The sequence below is a fragment of the Hyaena hyaena genome, unplaced genomic scaffold (assembly GCF_003009895.1).
Source record: "Hyaena hyaena isolate Hyena2069 unplaced genomic scaffold, ASM300989v1 scaffold_160, whole genome shotgun sequence".
Classification (NCBI taxonomy): Eukaryota; Metazoa; Chordata; class Mammalia; order Carnivora; family Hyaenidae; genus Hyaena; species Hyaena hyaena.
The window spans coordinates 2,123,210-2,137,634 of record NW_024080793.1 but is presented as its reverse complement, the minus strand read 5'-3'; the positions used below and the strand labels follow the sequence as shown (position 1 = coordinate 2,137,634).

General features: G+C 55.1%; 2 protein-coding genes across 2 annotated transcripts; both read left to right on the top strand.

The window, feature by feature from the left end:
• The first annotated feature begins 516 nt into the window (after positions 1–516).
• On the top strand, positions 517–5,973 carry DDX41 (DEAD-box helicase 41). Its single transcript, XM_039239787.1, has 17 exons — positions 517–720; positions 802–912; positions 1,159–1,318; positions 1,396–1,470; positions 1,580–1,640; positions 1,767–1,903; positions 2,295–2,367; positions 2,488–2,641; positions 2,719–2,855; positions 3,692–3,854; positions 4,036–4,167; positions 4,461–4,532; positions 4,667–4,763; positions 4,903–5,052; positions 5,137–5,208; positions 5,324–5,434; positions 5,618–5,973. The coding sequence occupies exons 1-17, from the start codon at positions 694–696 to the stop codon at positions 5,752–5,754; spliced, it is 1,869 nt and encodes a 622-aa protein (XP_039095718.1). The 5' UTR covers positions 517–693; the 3' UTR covers positions 5,755–5,973.
• Positions 5,974–9,134: 3,161 nt separating this feature from the next.
• On the top strand, positions 9,135–14,425 carry DOK3 (docking protein 3). The gene is made up of 5 exons (XM_039239707.1): positions 9,135–9,248; positions 10,227–10,532; positions 13,000–13,099; positions 13,211–13,383; positions 13,502–14,425. The coding sequence occupies exons 1-5, from the start codon at positions 9,183–9,185 to the stop codon at positions 14,198–14,200; spliced, it is 1,344 nt and encodes a 447-aa protein (XP_039095638.1). The 5' UTR covers positions 9,135–9,182; the 3' UTR covers positions 14,201–14,425.

The following is a 14,425-nucleotide window of genomic DNA, read 5'->3' as shown; positions in this document are numbered from 1 at the left end:
AGGCTTCTCTCCCTTTCCTTCCCTCCCTGTTCTGAGATTCTACACTTTGGAAGCTCAGATCCAGGTCTCCTCGAAGCCTGTGGTTTCCCAGGCAGTGAGTTACTCTAAGCTGTATCACAACGTTTACGAGAATAATCATTCCGTACATAAGTACAGAACCTCAGCGAAAACACACTGTCATCAGTATTATTTATCCCTCACCACTCTGAACATACTTGCTGTCAAACAAATGAGGACGCCAGTCAGAGCCACAGTGCAAGTTGATTCCTTTACCCGCGGGGTAAACCGCGGAGTTCTGGGCGGAGTCCCAGCTGGCCCAGTCCCGGAACGTGCCACACGATGTCAGGCTCTGGGCGAGGCTGGGCCTCCGGTAGGCGGGTCTCTTCTGTATCAGAGGTCTCCACTCGGCACCTTCCACCAGGCCTAGTTTGAGCTTTTAGCGCATGCTCCAAGTCCTCCAGCGTCCCATAATGCATTGTCTGACGCTTCGCCCCTGGCAACAAATGCGCAGCCGCCCAAGGGGACTTTGACGCTTCACTGCCTGACAGGATCTCGGGAAAGTTTGTCCCTCTGCGCGATCCGGCACTCAGAGGTCGTTGCTAGGTGCCGACGTTCCGCTTCTTCACATCTGATTGGATCTCACGCAAAAGTTGAGGCGGGGTTTTACCGTAGTGCGCGTGCGTGCAGCAAAGGATGGAGGACTCGGAACCTGAGCGAAAGGTAGGAACGAGAGAGGGGTCTGCGCGGGTGGCGAGCAGCAGTGAAAGTGGGGCCCTGGGCCTGACTCGTGTGTGTCGGTAGCGGGGGCGCACAGATGAGGCGACTGCCACAGGAAGCCGCTCTGAGGCGGAGGATGAGGACGACGAAGACTACGTGCCTTACGTGCCTTTGCGACAGCGGCGGCAACTGTTGGTGAGGGCCCCGGGTCGGAAGAGGAATGAGGGCGTGGGCTGGCGTCTGGTGGAGTGAGCTGTCGGTAGTCGGGACCGTGGCCCCCAGGCAAACCTGGGACTGTCAGCCTGATCTGAGGGTAGGGCAGCTCGATGTCTCAGGGCACGGGACCCTCTCCCACAAGCCAGGATCCTGACGTAAGCCCCCTGGGCCCGATACTCCTCTTTGTCTTGGGCTTGGCTCTGAGGGGCGCTGGTGGAACCTCAGCTCCAGAAGCTACTGCAACGAAGGCGCAAAGGAGCTGCGGAGGAAGAGCAGCAGGACAGCGGCAGCGAGCCCCGCGGAGATGAGGACGACATCCCTCTGGGCCCTCAGTCCAACGTCAGCCTCCTGGATCAGCACCAGCACCTTAAAGAGAAGGCTGAAGGTGTGCTGGAAAGCAGCGGGGAGGCTCAGCTTGGTGCAGTGCTTTGGCACGTCTCTGACATCTGCTTCTTTTCTCAGCTCGCAAGGAGTCGGCTAAGGAGAAGCAGCTGAAAGAAGAGGAGAAGATCCTGGAGAGTGTGGCCGAGGGCCGAGGTATGCTTGTAGTCAGGCAGGGGGAGAGATGGGCTGAGCCTCCTCCCCGCATCCCAGGCATGGCCTCTGGGAAGCAAGAGCCATCTCTGAGCCACATCTGTTTCCTCAGCGTTGATGTCAGTGAAGGAAATGGCCAAGGGAATCACATATGACGATCCAATCAAAACCAGGTATGTCTTTCCAGTCTGTGGAAAAGCAATCATCTTTACTTGGAATGGTGTGTGCTGAGACTGGCAGGGGCACCCCAGAGCCAGCTGAGCCTGGGACCTCTCTTGACCCCCACCACTCACTCACAGTTGGACACCCCCACGTTATGTCCTGAGCATGTCAGAAGAGCGGCATGAACGCGTAAGGAAGAAGTACCACATCCTGGTGGAAGGAGATGGTATCCCACCACCCATCAAGAGCTTCAAGGAAATGAAATTTCCTGCAGGTACTGGGAGCTTTGATAGTCCAGCAACTGCGAGCTTGTGTCCCAGCCTCCCCTGAGCTTAGCATCTGCAGCGATGGGTCAAGTAGTGAGGATGGAGGGAATTGAGGAAGGGTTTCTGCAGGTTTGAATTATATTTGCCCCAGCTGTCCCTGTTTACTGTGCTCTGCCATCAGGGAGCTTTAGTGGGCAAGTGACAGTAGCCTTAAACAGACATGCGTGCAAATCCTGCCTCCACTCAGCCTAGAAGTCTTGGACAAGTCTATTTTTCTCTCTCTCTCTATCTCTGGGCCTCGTTTGTAACTCGAAGAGGGCAGTCCTAATTTTACAGCTTTGGGGGGCCTGATAAAGTATCGGTGAGACCCAAGGATGATGCTGAGGTTGTTTTCCATAGCCATCCTGAGAGGCCTGAAGAAGAAAGGCATCCACCACCCAACACCCATTCAGATCCAGGGCATCCCCACCATGTGAGTATGGCAGGCTCTGAAGAGGGTGGTGATGGGGAGGAGTAGGCACTAGGTGTCCACCTGGATACCCATTCCCTGCATTCTACAGAACTGATCCTCAGGCCTGTCCTCTCCCAACAGCCTGTCTGGCCGTGACATGATAGGTATTGCCTTCACGGGTTCAGGCAAGACACTGGTGTTCACATTGCCTGTCATCATGTTCTGCCTAGAACAAGAAAAGAGGTTACCTTTCTCCAAGCGTGAAGGGCCCTACGGACTCATCATCTGTCCCTCAGTAAGATAAACCAGGCTGGAGGGCAGGGCAGAGACAGGGCTGCCTTCTGGTGGTAACCTCCGCCCCTGTGCCTGCAGCGGGAGCTGGCCCGGCAGACCCACGGCATCCTGGAGTATTATTGCCGCCTGCTACAGGAGGATAGTTCCCCACTCCTGCGCTGCGCTCTCTGCATTGGGGGCATGTCTGTCAAAGAGCAGATGGAAACCATCCGACAGTGAGCATTGGCCCCCTCTGGGCCTCCCCTGAGTCCCTAGACAAGCCATGGGGCCCTTTGCTTTAACCAGCCCCACATGCTCTTACAAAAGCCTTCTGTGGACCTAGTCCTCAAGGAGCTTCTTGTAATGGTGAGATCGGTTGGGGTGGGATAGAGGGATGTGGTAAGGTAATGTGGGAGTACAACAGATGGAATGGGGACGTTTGGCGGTCACGGGGTCAGGGCATTCTGGGCAGAAGGCACAGAGGTGGGAGACCCAGGGTTTCTAGAAAGGCCAGAGTCATACAGTGTGGTCCATCATGGAAGCTGTGGCTCTAGGGCAGGGCCGGATCCACAGCCTTCCCACACAGCGCAGTCCCCAGGAGATACCAGATGCCCTGGACCAGGCTCTGGGGTCACGGACCGGACAGACCCAGGCCCTTCTTTCCAAGACAGTCTCAAGGAAGACTCAGATACAGAAAAGATTATTCATCGTATCAGAAAAGTGAGCCCATCAACACCTACAAAGGGAGCTACAGGAGCACAAACTGAGGCCTATGTGGAGATTCAGATAAGCCCTTCTAGGGGCAAGGGGAGTGACCTAGAACGTGGAAGGATATGCAAGCAGAGGTGACTCATGGCTGGGGAGGAGCTCTAGAGCAGAGCAGTGGTCAAGGAGGCTGTAGCCCCTTCTAGGAGAGACACGTTCTACAAGTAGGGCACAGTGGCAGAAGTGATGAGGGGACAGATGAGGAGAGACAGGAAGGAGGCCAGAGGGCAGAATGAGCAGAATGCCAGCCCTTAGATGCAGGGATGGGCAGGTAGCCCTGACTTTAGGGTCTCTTCTTGATCCCCAGTGGCGTGCATATGATGGTGGCCACCCCTGGGCGCCTCATGGATCTGCTGCAGAAGAAGATGGTCAGCCTAGACATCTGTCGCTACCTGGCTCTGGATGAGGCTGACCGCATGATTGACATGGGTTTTGAGGGCGACATCCGCACCATCTTCTCCTACTTCAAGGTGCCCCATCCCTGCCTGGCCAGGGCTTTCTGGCCACCCTCCCTAGGACACCACATTCAACCTGGCAGGCCTTGAGGCCCTGCACTGCACACCCACTGGCCCTGATTCAGGGGGCTACATCCCACTTCCTTGGTCTTCCAAGGCCTCACATGCCCTCAGTCCCAGCCCTACTCTTTTTCAGGGCCAGCGGCAGACTCTACTCTTCAGTGCCACCATGCCTAAGAAGATTCAGAACTTTGCCAAGAGTGCCCTGGTAAAGCCTGTCACAATCAATGTGGGCCGTGCCGGGGCCGCCAGCCTGGATGTCATCCAGGTGGGCAGGCACTCCTTATGAGCACACCTTCTAGGGTCTCATTTGTGAGGGTTGGATCTGGCTAAACTCCATCAAAGCAGTCAGAGTAGTGTTGAGGGACCACTTTGTGGGCACTGGGGGTTTTATCCAAAGCCTCAGTCTTTAGCAGGAGACATTCTTAGGGTGGCCAGCCCTTGATGACAATAGGCTTCTGGTCCCCTCCCAGCCAGGATTGGGGGGCCCAGGTTTTGTGGCAGGGCCACGGCTGGTGAGCCCATTCACAGGCCCACCTGACCTGGCCCCTGTGGTGGCAGGAGGTGGAATATGTGAAGGAAGAGGCCAAGATGGTATACCTGCTCGAGTGTCTACAGAAAACACCCCCACCCGTGAGTGCAGCCAGCCAGGCTGGCCCAGGACTCCTGGGATGAAGGGGAGGGGGCAGGGGGGGTGGCATGCTGGAGAAGGTTGGGCACGCCCATTTAGAGTCAGCCCCCATGACTGGAGTTGGTCCTCTGGACAGGTGCTCATCTTTGCGGAGAAGAAGGCAGATGTGGATGCCATCCATGAGTACTTGCTGCTCAAGGGGGTTGAGGCGGTGGCCATCCATGGGGGCAAAGGTCAGAGTTGTGCACACATAGGCATGGATTCTGCTGCCATCGCAGCCCCTCACCTAAACCCTGTCCCTGCCTGGTGGGCCTGCCACTACTTCCCACACTCCTGCTGTCACTCTGATGGCTTCTGCCTAACCCTTCCCAGACCAGGAGGAACGGACCAAGGCCATCGAAGCATTCCGGGAGGGCAAGAAGGATGTCCTGGTGGCCACAGATGTAGCTTCCAAGGGCCTGGATTTCCCTGCCATCCAGCACGTCATAAATTATGATATGCCTGAGGAGATCGAGAACTATGGTGAGGAGCTTGGGGGGTCAGGGGTGCGGGCTAGGCCCCAACCCATAGGCAGTGGGCTAGAGGATCTGTTCCCTGTCTCTGCAGTGCACCGTATCGGCCGTACCGGGCGCTCAGGAAACACAGGCATCGCCACGACCTTCATCAACAAGGCGTGTGGTAAGTCTGCCACCAGGGCCACCTCAGCTGTCCCCTGGGTCATCTGCATATGGCTACCCAGGTCCTGGCTACAGGGCCCAGGGTTGGTCCTAATGGTTCCATCCTTACCCCACAGATGAGTCGGTGCTGATGGACCTCAAAGCCCTGCTGCTAGAGGCTAAGCAGAAGGTACCACCCGTGCTGCAAGTGCTGCACTGCGGAGATGAGTCCATGCTGGACATCGGAGGTGACTGTGGAGCAGGAGGCACTAGTCCAGTGGGGGGCGGGAGGAGACATGACAGGAACACCACAAAACAAGTCCGTGCTGCACATCAGAAGACAGGGCCAGAGGGAGGTCCTGGGGGAGCCAAGGTCTGGGGTGCGGAGCCTGGCCCTGCAATCATGCTGACTCTCACCCCCATCCTTCCAGGAGAGCGTGGCTGTGCCTTCTGTGGCGGCCTGGGCCATCGAATCACGGACTGCCCCAAACTCGAGGCTATGCAGACCAAGCAGGTCAGCAACATCGGCCGCAAGGACTACCTGGCTCACAGCTCCATGGACTTCTAAGCCATCTGTCACCCCTTGTCTCCAAGAGGCCTCCATCTCCAGCAACTTCCTATACACACACCAGCCCCTTGGACAAAAGCCAGCATCCTCAGCCCAGCTGGCCTGGGCTGGGCCAGGCTGGGCCTGGCTGCCTACTCCCTGTGTCCCCCAGAATTACTATTTTTTGGTCCCCTTTACCCTAGCTGTCATTAAAGCACAAGCCCGTCTGGTCTCAGCCCAGCCCTGCTTCTGTGTTTCATCTTACCTGACCCCAGCTTCCTGGGCAGGCCTCACCCTCTGACTTCCAAAGCCCCTCTGTGGCAGGAAATCGGCATCTGCCAGCACTCAGCCAGCCTGCTGGTTGTTAGCTGTGGAAGGAGCCATGTAGCTGGGGTCCCCTTCTGGGGGCTCTGGGTATCTCCTCCGGGCTAGCTGGACTTGTGACTCAAGCAGAGACCGCATTGGTGGGCTGCCAGAGTCCAGCTCTGGCTGGTCCAGGGGTCCCTGAAGGATAGACGGTGTCGGTAAGGGAGGGATGAGAGAGGCACAAGATTCTTTCTGGTCACCAGCCAAGCCTCTCCGCACTGAGACTCAACTTTATTTTCTGATTTAGTATTTGGGGGATGGCACAAAAGTGGCATTCTGATGATAGATTTTTTTGATCAGTAGAAACTTACCAGAACATTGATATGCATAGGTGTATGGGGAACAACCCAGAAGTGGCATTCTGATGATAAATTCTTTGATCAGTAAAAATTCTCCAGAACATTGATATGCATAACATTATTATGATTTAGATAAGGATACTCACGCTTATCATATGGGGAAGGAAGGTATCTTTAACATTCAAATACAAACAGGATGTTTTTAGCATAGTAAAGGCAAAAGTTTGTGCTTTGTGAGCAGGGGTCAATAGCCTGTTTATCGTTTAAGGGGAAGTATTAATAAATATATATATATATAAATATATATATAAATAAAAATTAATAAAAACAGGTTTTTCAGGAAATGCAATGTTTGCTCCCATAACCACAAAAGAAAACATCTAAACAGCCACAGGGCTTATAGTTCCTATAATGTCATCCATGCCTAGGAATAGTACATCAGTCTGTACCAAGGTCATTATTTTATTTAAATCCGAAAGCAATAGCTGACCTTTTCGTGTCATCGATTACTCAGTCCTGATCACTATTTCCAGATTACTAAGCATCAACGTTTTTCCAAGCTACAACTTCCTTCACAAGGTGCAATCAGCATAACAAGGCCGGAATAAATCACTCCCAATCAACAACGTGCCTTGGGGGTCAGTGCTCAAGCAGAGACAATTGAGTGGGGTGGATATCAGTCACCATCTGATGGTAAGAGTCCATGCAAACTTACCTTAACCTCACAACTAGTGAGTTCAGAAATGTCTCCCAACAGTGGGCCAAGGGGAAATGGTTGGGTTTTCTGGTCTCTGGTTGGCTCTTACAATCTCCAGCCTTGCCCTAGCCTCCCTCTTCCTGTCAGTTGTATGAGGCTCCTGGGGCCCCTTGGGAGGCCACTTCCTGCCTCAGGCCCCCTGCCCACTTGCCGGCCCACACAGGCTCCCAGTAGAGAACACTCTGTTCCCCTCACTGAGGTGATAAGCAGATGCCACAAGACTGCTCTTCAGGCCACTAGCACTCACCTCACTCTGTGCCCTGCTCTCTGTTGGGCTCAGGATCCAGGCAATCCAGACAGACGCCTGCTGGGAAGCTCCTAGGTAAGTGGGAGGGGCAGATATGAATAACAGGGTGGCGGTCAGGAGACTGCTGCCAAATGGAACAGGATTTCAGCATCTGGCAAGGGGCAGGCAGAGGAAGAGCACTAGCAACGATTTCTCTGTGCCCAGCACTTCATGTGCAAGACCACATGCTTATCCCAGCAGGACAGCAGTTGCTCAAGCCATGTTTGTCACTTGGTGTTTGGTTTGGGGCAAGTTACCTAATGTTTCAATTTCCTCATCATTGAAATGGCAATGAGAATGCAAAGGACATGGTGTCAGGCTGCTGGAGCTCAGGGCTGCCAGGGCAGCACTGGACACAAAGCCAGGTGGAGAGACTCTTGGAAAGATTTCTGGCTGCACCCCATACGTGATCCCAAATGGTATTGCTCAGCCTGGTTACCCATTCCTTCCTAAAAGTGGCATTGAATGAGTGACATGAGGTTGTCCTCAAAATTCAGACACACACTCAGAGCCCTGATACTAGTCTCTGGCAAAGTGGGGCAAAAAAAAAAAAAAAAAAGGTGCCCAGCAAGAAGCAAAGTTTAAAAAAGAACATGTGAACTCTCCAGGGGCCTGCTGGGGCATGCTGCCCACACTCACATGACCAGATCCTGCCTTGAGGACTGGGCTTCACTGGTGCTCAGACAGCATGGGGGTCAAGGGGGGCCTCCCAGGGGAAGAGGCACCCCAGTGCTGGAGTGGCAAGTGGTAGGGGGTTTCCTGGAGACACTGGGCTGAAGGGAGGTAGAGGCCAGAACACAGCACCTTGAGTGCTGGGCTGAGGAGCTGAGGCTAGACCCAAGGGCAGGGGGAAACCAGGAAAGGCTTGGGAAGGGAAGAGACAGGTTGGTTTAGGGTCAGTAGAAAGGACCACAGTGGGCCCTATGGGACAATGATTCAAAGGGGAAATGTGAGGCTGGCAATGGACACGGGCTGTGAAGACAGAGAGGAGCAAGCGAATATTAGAAATATTTCCAAGATAAAGACAAGCAGGGTGGCGGGGGGTGGGGGGTGGGGGGCGCCTGGGTGGCTCAGTTGCTTAAGTGTCTGACTTCAGCTCAGGTCATGATCTCACAGTTGGTGAATTCAAGTCCCCCATCAGGCTCCGTGCTGACAGCTCAGAGGCTGGACCCTGCTTCAGATTCTGTGTCTCCCTCTCTCTCTGCCCCTCCCCTGCTTGCACTCTATCTCTCTCAAAAATAAACATTAAAAAAAAAACTTAAAAGAAAAAAAAAAAGGCAAGCAGAGTGGGACTGAGAGAGCACCAACCAGGGCTCAAGAGTGGGAAAGCAGGGAGTTGGCCAGTCTGGCTAGAGGGGTGTCCCGGGGCAGGGCTGTGGGAATGTCAGGTGCTGGAGTATACAACTGCCTGCACGGAGGAGAGGTTGGAGCTTATGACTCACAGCCAGCTGATCCAGGTGCAGACATAGGTCATTTGCTGTCCAGTGGTCCGAGGCCCCTGCCAGGCACACGTGGGCACCTTAGACCAACTGAACCCCAAGGGAGAAATATAGGATGTCCCCACCCACTATTCCTAGCTCTTTTACTGAAGACAGGCTCCCCTCCCCCAGGCCCTGCAGCTGCCTCTCTGGACAGAGGGAGGGGGAAGTGGCCAGAAGGGGAAGTGTGAGGAGTTCCCCTCTGGCCTGTCACCAGTCTCCTCGGGCCCTCGGAGTGGCAGCCGTGGGGCCTGGCTGCGGCCATGGAGCCTCTGGAGACTCCCATCAAGGACGGCATCCTCTACCAGCAGCACGTCAAGTTCGGAAAGGTGGGGACCCTGGCTGGCAGGCAGCTGCCCAGGACAGTAGGCTTATGCCCCAGCCTCAGCCTACCAGGACCTGGGAGAATGGGGAAGGGAGTCAGGGTGGGGGACCCAACCAAGGTGTTGGGGAGTAGAACAGAACCCCATTCTCAGCTTGAGTGGGTTGGGCTGAGTGGGTCTTTTTGACAGTCTGCCTTGTTTACGGATGGGGAAGCCAAGAGTGAGGAGGGTCTAAGACTCCAAACCTTGGGGCAGGGCAGAGCTGCGAGGCTAGCTAACCCAACAGCCTTCCGCCCCGGGTAGTAGAGGCACTGAGGCCCCTTGAGAGAAGGTGGGGGAGGGGGGGGGTGCTGAGCTGGAGGAGCCCCACCCTGTAGAAGAGGACTCAGCTCCTCCCAGCTCTGTTATGGGACATAGCAGGGTAGTTCACCTTTCTCCCCAGGCAGCAGGCCCTGCACCCTCACAGCTCAGCTGCAGCTGCTGCCCAGGCAGATAAACAGTCTGTTTCCTTTGCTTTACGCTATTTGCATGTTTCCTTTCTTGCCATCATGAGACTGAGGCCTTCCTCCTGCCCCAGCCCTTATCCCCCTGGCCCAAGTGACCTTTTCTTTGGGTGTTAGGGGTACCAACATAATGGTAGTGTCAGGTGATCTGCTTAGCTATTAGATACTTCTGAGACATGATCCAGTAGAAGCCTCAACCTTGTGTTCTCATAACTTTTTGAGATACGAGGGCACTAGTGCCCAGGGAGTTCACAGGCAATTTGTGGGGTGGATTTGAGCCCATACCTGACTGCCCCCAAGCACAGACATCCCCCTGCTGGGCTGGCCCTGGCAAGGCCTCCTCTTCTGGGGCGCTGAGGATCTAGGGGAAGCAGAGGCTGGCCTGAGTGTCCAGGAGCATTTGCTAAGCAGCTTGTGCTGAGCTGAGCTACTGGGAGAACCACCACCCAACGGTCTGATCCCCCATCCTCATCTCCCACAGAAGTCCTGGCGGAAGGTATGGGGTCTGCTGTATGCAGGAGGCCCATCAGGTGTGGCACGGCTGGAGAGCTGGGAGATCCGGGATGGTGGCCTGGGGCCAGGAGGTGACAGGTCTGCGGGACCTGGCCGGCGTGGGGAACGGCGGGTCATCCGCCTTGCTGACTGCGTGTCTGTGCTGCCTGCTGACGGTGAGAACTGCCCCAGAGACACTGGTGCCTTCCTGCTCACCACCACAGAGCGAAGTCACCTACTGGCCGCACAGCATCGCCAGGAGTGGATGGGCCCCATCTGTCAGCTGGCCTTCCAGGTGAGCATAAGGCGGGTGGGCAGAGCATCCAGAGGCCAGGGGTGGACCACCTGACCCCCATCTCCATGCTCATTCACATCCTATCACTCGGCAAGTCCCTGCCAGAACCCATGAGCCTAAGGAAGTAGCCCAGAAGCCCACAGAATGAATCTCTGCTGGCCATACATGCTATGGAGAACATGGAAGCCCGGGTAGGACCAGGGGTCAATGGTGGGACATTAGATGGGAAGGTCTCTCAGGAAGGGACAGTGAGCCTGAGTCCTCAGAGACAAATAAGAACCCACCAGGCAAAGATCTGAGGGAAGAGCGATCTAGACACTAAGGTCTAAGTGTCCTGAACAGAGGGAGCAGCATGGGCAAAGGCCCTGAGACAGGGAAAAGTTTGCTGTGTTAAAAGGGCAGAAAGGCCACGGGGCGCCTGGGTGGCTTAGTCGGTTAAGCGTCCGACTTTCACTTAGGTCATGATCTCGCGGTTCGTGCGTTCGAGCCCCGCGTCGGGCTCTGTAATGACTGCCAGCTCAGAGCCTGGAGACTATTTCAGAGTCTGTGTCTCCCTCTCTCTCTGACCCTCCCCTGCTCATGCTGTCTCTCTCTCCTAGAAATAAATAAAAATATTAAAAAAAAAAAAAAAAGGGCAGAAAGGCCAGCGTGGCTGGAGGGTAAGGAATGGGAGGCAACCCCAGGAGGGTGCAAAACTGGAGACTATGGTGGGAGCCCACTGAAACTACTTTAGGCCACATGCAGAGTCTGGGGCTTTATCGTGAGTGAGAGGAGAAGCCTTTGGGGGCGGGGGAGAGTCTTTGGGGAGCCACGGACTGAGAGCTTTAAAGGTTCACAGGGTCTGTGATGGACCAAAAGGAAATGAGCCTGGCGGTTCCTCAAAAAGTTAAACATAGAGTTGCCATATGACCCAGCAATTCCACTAGTAAGTGTATACCCAAGAGAATTGAAACAGGTGTTCAAATATCACTTGTAAGAGAAAACTCAGAGCAGTGTTATTCACAACTAAGGCGCAGACAATCCAATGTCTGTTAACCAATGAATGGATAAACCAAATGTAGTCCATCCATACAACAGAATGTTTCCTGGCCATATAAAAAATAATGAGGTACAGATACATGCTAACACCATAAATGAACCTAGAGAACATCATGCTAAGTAAAAGGAGCCAAACACAAAAGACCACATATTAGTATGATCCGATTCATGTGAAACACCAAGAATAGGTAAATCCGTAGGGACTGACAGCATATTAGTTGTTGCCAGAGGCTTGCGGGAAAGGCAACTGGAGAGTGACTGCTTATGGGTACTGGGTTTCCATTTGGAAACAAATTCTGGAACTAGATAAAGATGATCCTTGCACAGTCTTGTGACTATACCCAAACCACTCAATTATACACTTTAAAATGTGAAATGATAAATTTTATGTTGTATATTTCACCACAATATTTTAAATTAAAACAAACAAATGAAGGGGCACCTGGGTGGCTCAGTCGGTTAAGTGTACAACTTTGGCTCAGGTCATGATCTCACAGTCTATAGGTTCGAACCCCTCATCGGGCTCTGTGCTGACAGCTAGCTCAGAGCCTGGAGTCTGCTTCAGATTCTGGATCTCCCTCTCTCTTCAGATTCTGGGTCTCCCTCTCTCTCTGCCCCTCACCCACTTGCTCTCTGTCTCTGACTCTCAAAATAAAATAAAGACATAAAAATTTTTAAAAAAGAAACAAAAAAACAGGGGCGCCTGGGTGGCTTAGTTGGTTAAGCGTCAGGCTTCAGCTCAGGTCATGATTTCGCGGTTGGTGGGTTCAAGCCCTGTTTTGGGCTCTGTGCTGACAGCTCAGAACCTAGAGCCTGTTTCAGATTCTGTGTCTCCCTCTCTCTCTCTGACCCTCCCCTGCTCGTGCTGTCTCTCTCTCTCAGAAATAAATTAAAAAAAAATTTTTTTTAAATGAAGAAAATGAACAGGAGCAAGAAGACCAGTAACGAAGCTGTTGCATGTGACCCTGGCATGCTACTGTGGGCCAAGGCGGTTGTGGAGGAGGTGCTGATGGTCGGAGCTCAGGAATTGATGGGATGAGGGGTTGGGAGGGGGAGGGGGAGAAAGAGGCCTTGGGGAGGACCTCATAGCCAGTTCGCTCGTGTGTCCCATCCCTGAAGCTCCTGCCCTTTCGTCATTCCAAGCTGTTAGGGACACATACAGGCAGGTGCAGGTGCAGTGGGGACATCCTCTTGTGTGCCACTACTTTACAGCTCTCAGCACCCTCAAGGGGGAGCCTTGGAGTTGCAGGTGGGAAAATAGAGGGGTGCCCAGGGTCATGCAGTGTATCAGGGGCAAAGCCGGAAGTGGCACCCAAGTCCCTAGTTGCTCTTGCTTGTCCTGGTGTCTGGTTTATTGACCCCAGGGAAAGGATGTGGGAAAAGGAGTGGGGGTGACGGCTCTAACTTCTGATCTTCTTTCATTCCCTAGGGCACAGGAGAATATTCCTCAGGATCAGGGGAGGTAGAGGCTCCCAAGAGGGGCCTGGTCCCCATGGAGGAGAATTCCATCTACTCCTCCTGGCAGAAGGGTGAGTCAGGGAGGTGCAGGTGCAGCCTCAGCCATCCTATACCCGGGGCTGGGACCTCTGGGGGACCTATATGGGCTGTACCTGATGCCCTTACCACTGTCCTGCCTGCAGAGGGCGAGTTTCCAGTAGTGGTGCAGAGGACCGAGGCTGCCACCCGCTGCCAGCTGAAGGGGCCCTACCTCCTGGCGCTAGGCCAAGACGCCATCCAGCTAAGGGAGCCCTCCAGCCCCCAGGCCCTCTACACCTGGCCCTACCGCTTCCTGCGCAAGTTTGGCTCTGACAAGGTGAGGTGCTGGGCAGCCACCCAACCCCACTGGCCCTGCTGGGAAGGGTGGCAGGTGAAGGGGTGCCCGGGTCCCTCCACCTCTAATCCGCCCAAACCACCCCCTCCCCCCTGTCCAGGGCGTGTTCTCCTTTGAAGCTGGCCGCCGCTGTGACTCTGGCGAGGGCCTCTTCGCCTTCAGCAGCCCCCAAGCCCTCGACCTGTGCAGGGCTGTGGCTGCTGCCATCGGACGCCAGCGGGAGCGGCTCCCAGAGCTGGCTGGGTCCCCGCCTTGTCCCCTGCCTCGGGCCACCTCCCTGCCTTCACTGGATCCACCAGGAGAGCTGCGTGAGGTGCCCCCGGGGCCCGAGCCACCCAGCTCTCGCAGGGCACGCCTGGCTGAGCCCGGGCCCCAGAGCCTGCCCCTGCTGCTGAGCCCTGCACCCTACGATGAGCCAGCGCCTGGGATCTATGCATCAGTGTGCAAGCGGGCCAGTGTGCCCCCAGGCAATGCCGAGCACCTCTATGAGAACCTGTGCATGCTGGAGGCAGGTCCCGTGCTGCCCAGGGATAGGGACTCGGAGCAGGAGGGTCCCAGCCGCCGTAGCCCGCTGGCCAGTCCCATCTATCATAACAGTGAGGACTTGAGCTGGCCTAGCCCTGCCCACGACAGCAGCCTGGAGGCCCAGTACCGGCGACTGCTGGAACTGGAGCTAGGTGACAGTGATGAAGTGGGCAGCTCTGGCCGCCCCAGTGCTCACTCAGGCTTCAAGGCCAAGCTGGTGACGCTGCTGAGCCGCGAGCGGAGGAAGGGCCCAGCCCCCTGCGACCGGCCCTGAAAGCCTTGCATGGCTTTGCAACAGGAGAGAAAGGTGCTGTGCTCTCCCTGGGCCAGGAAGACAGGCAAACAATGGACATCTGGGACACACATGTGCATCCACTCTGGCCTGCGGATATAAGGCAGGCAGGTTGGGGAGCACCCCCTTATGTGCCCTGTGAGCCCCCCCACCAGTGTACAGTGTACAGATTTGCTGGTAATAAAACCTCCCAGCTCTGCTCCTGGT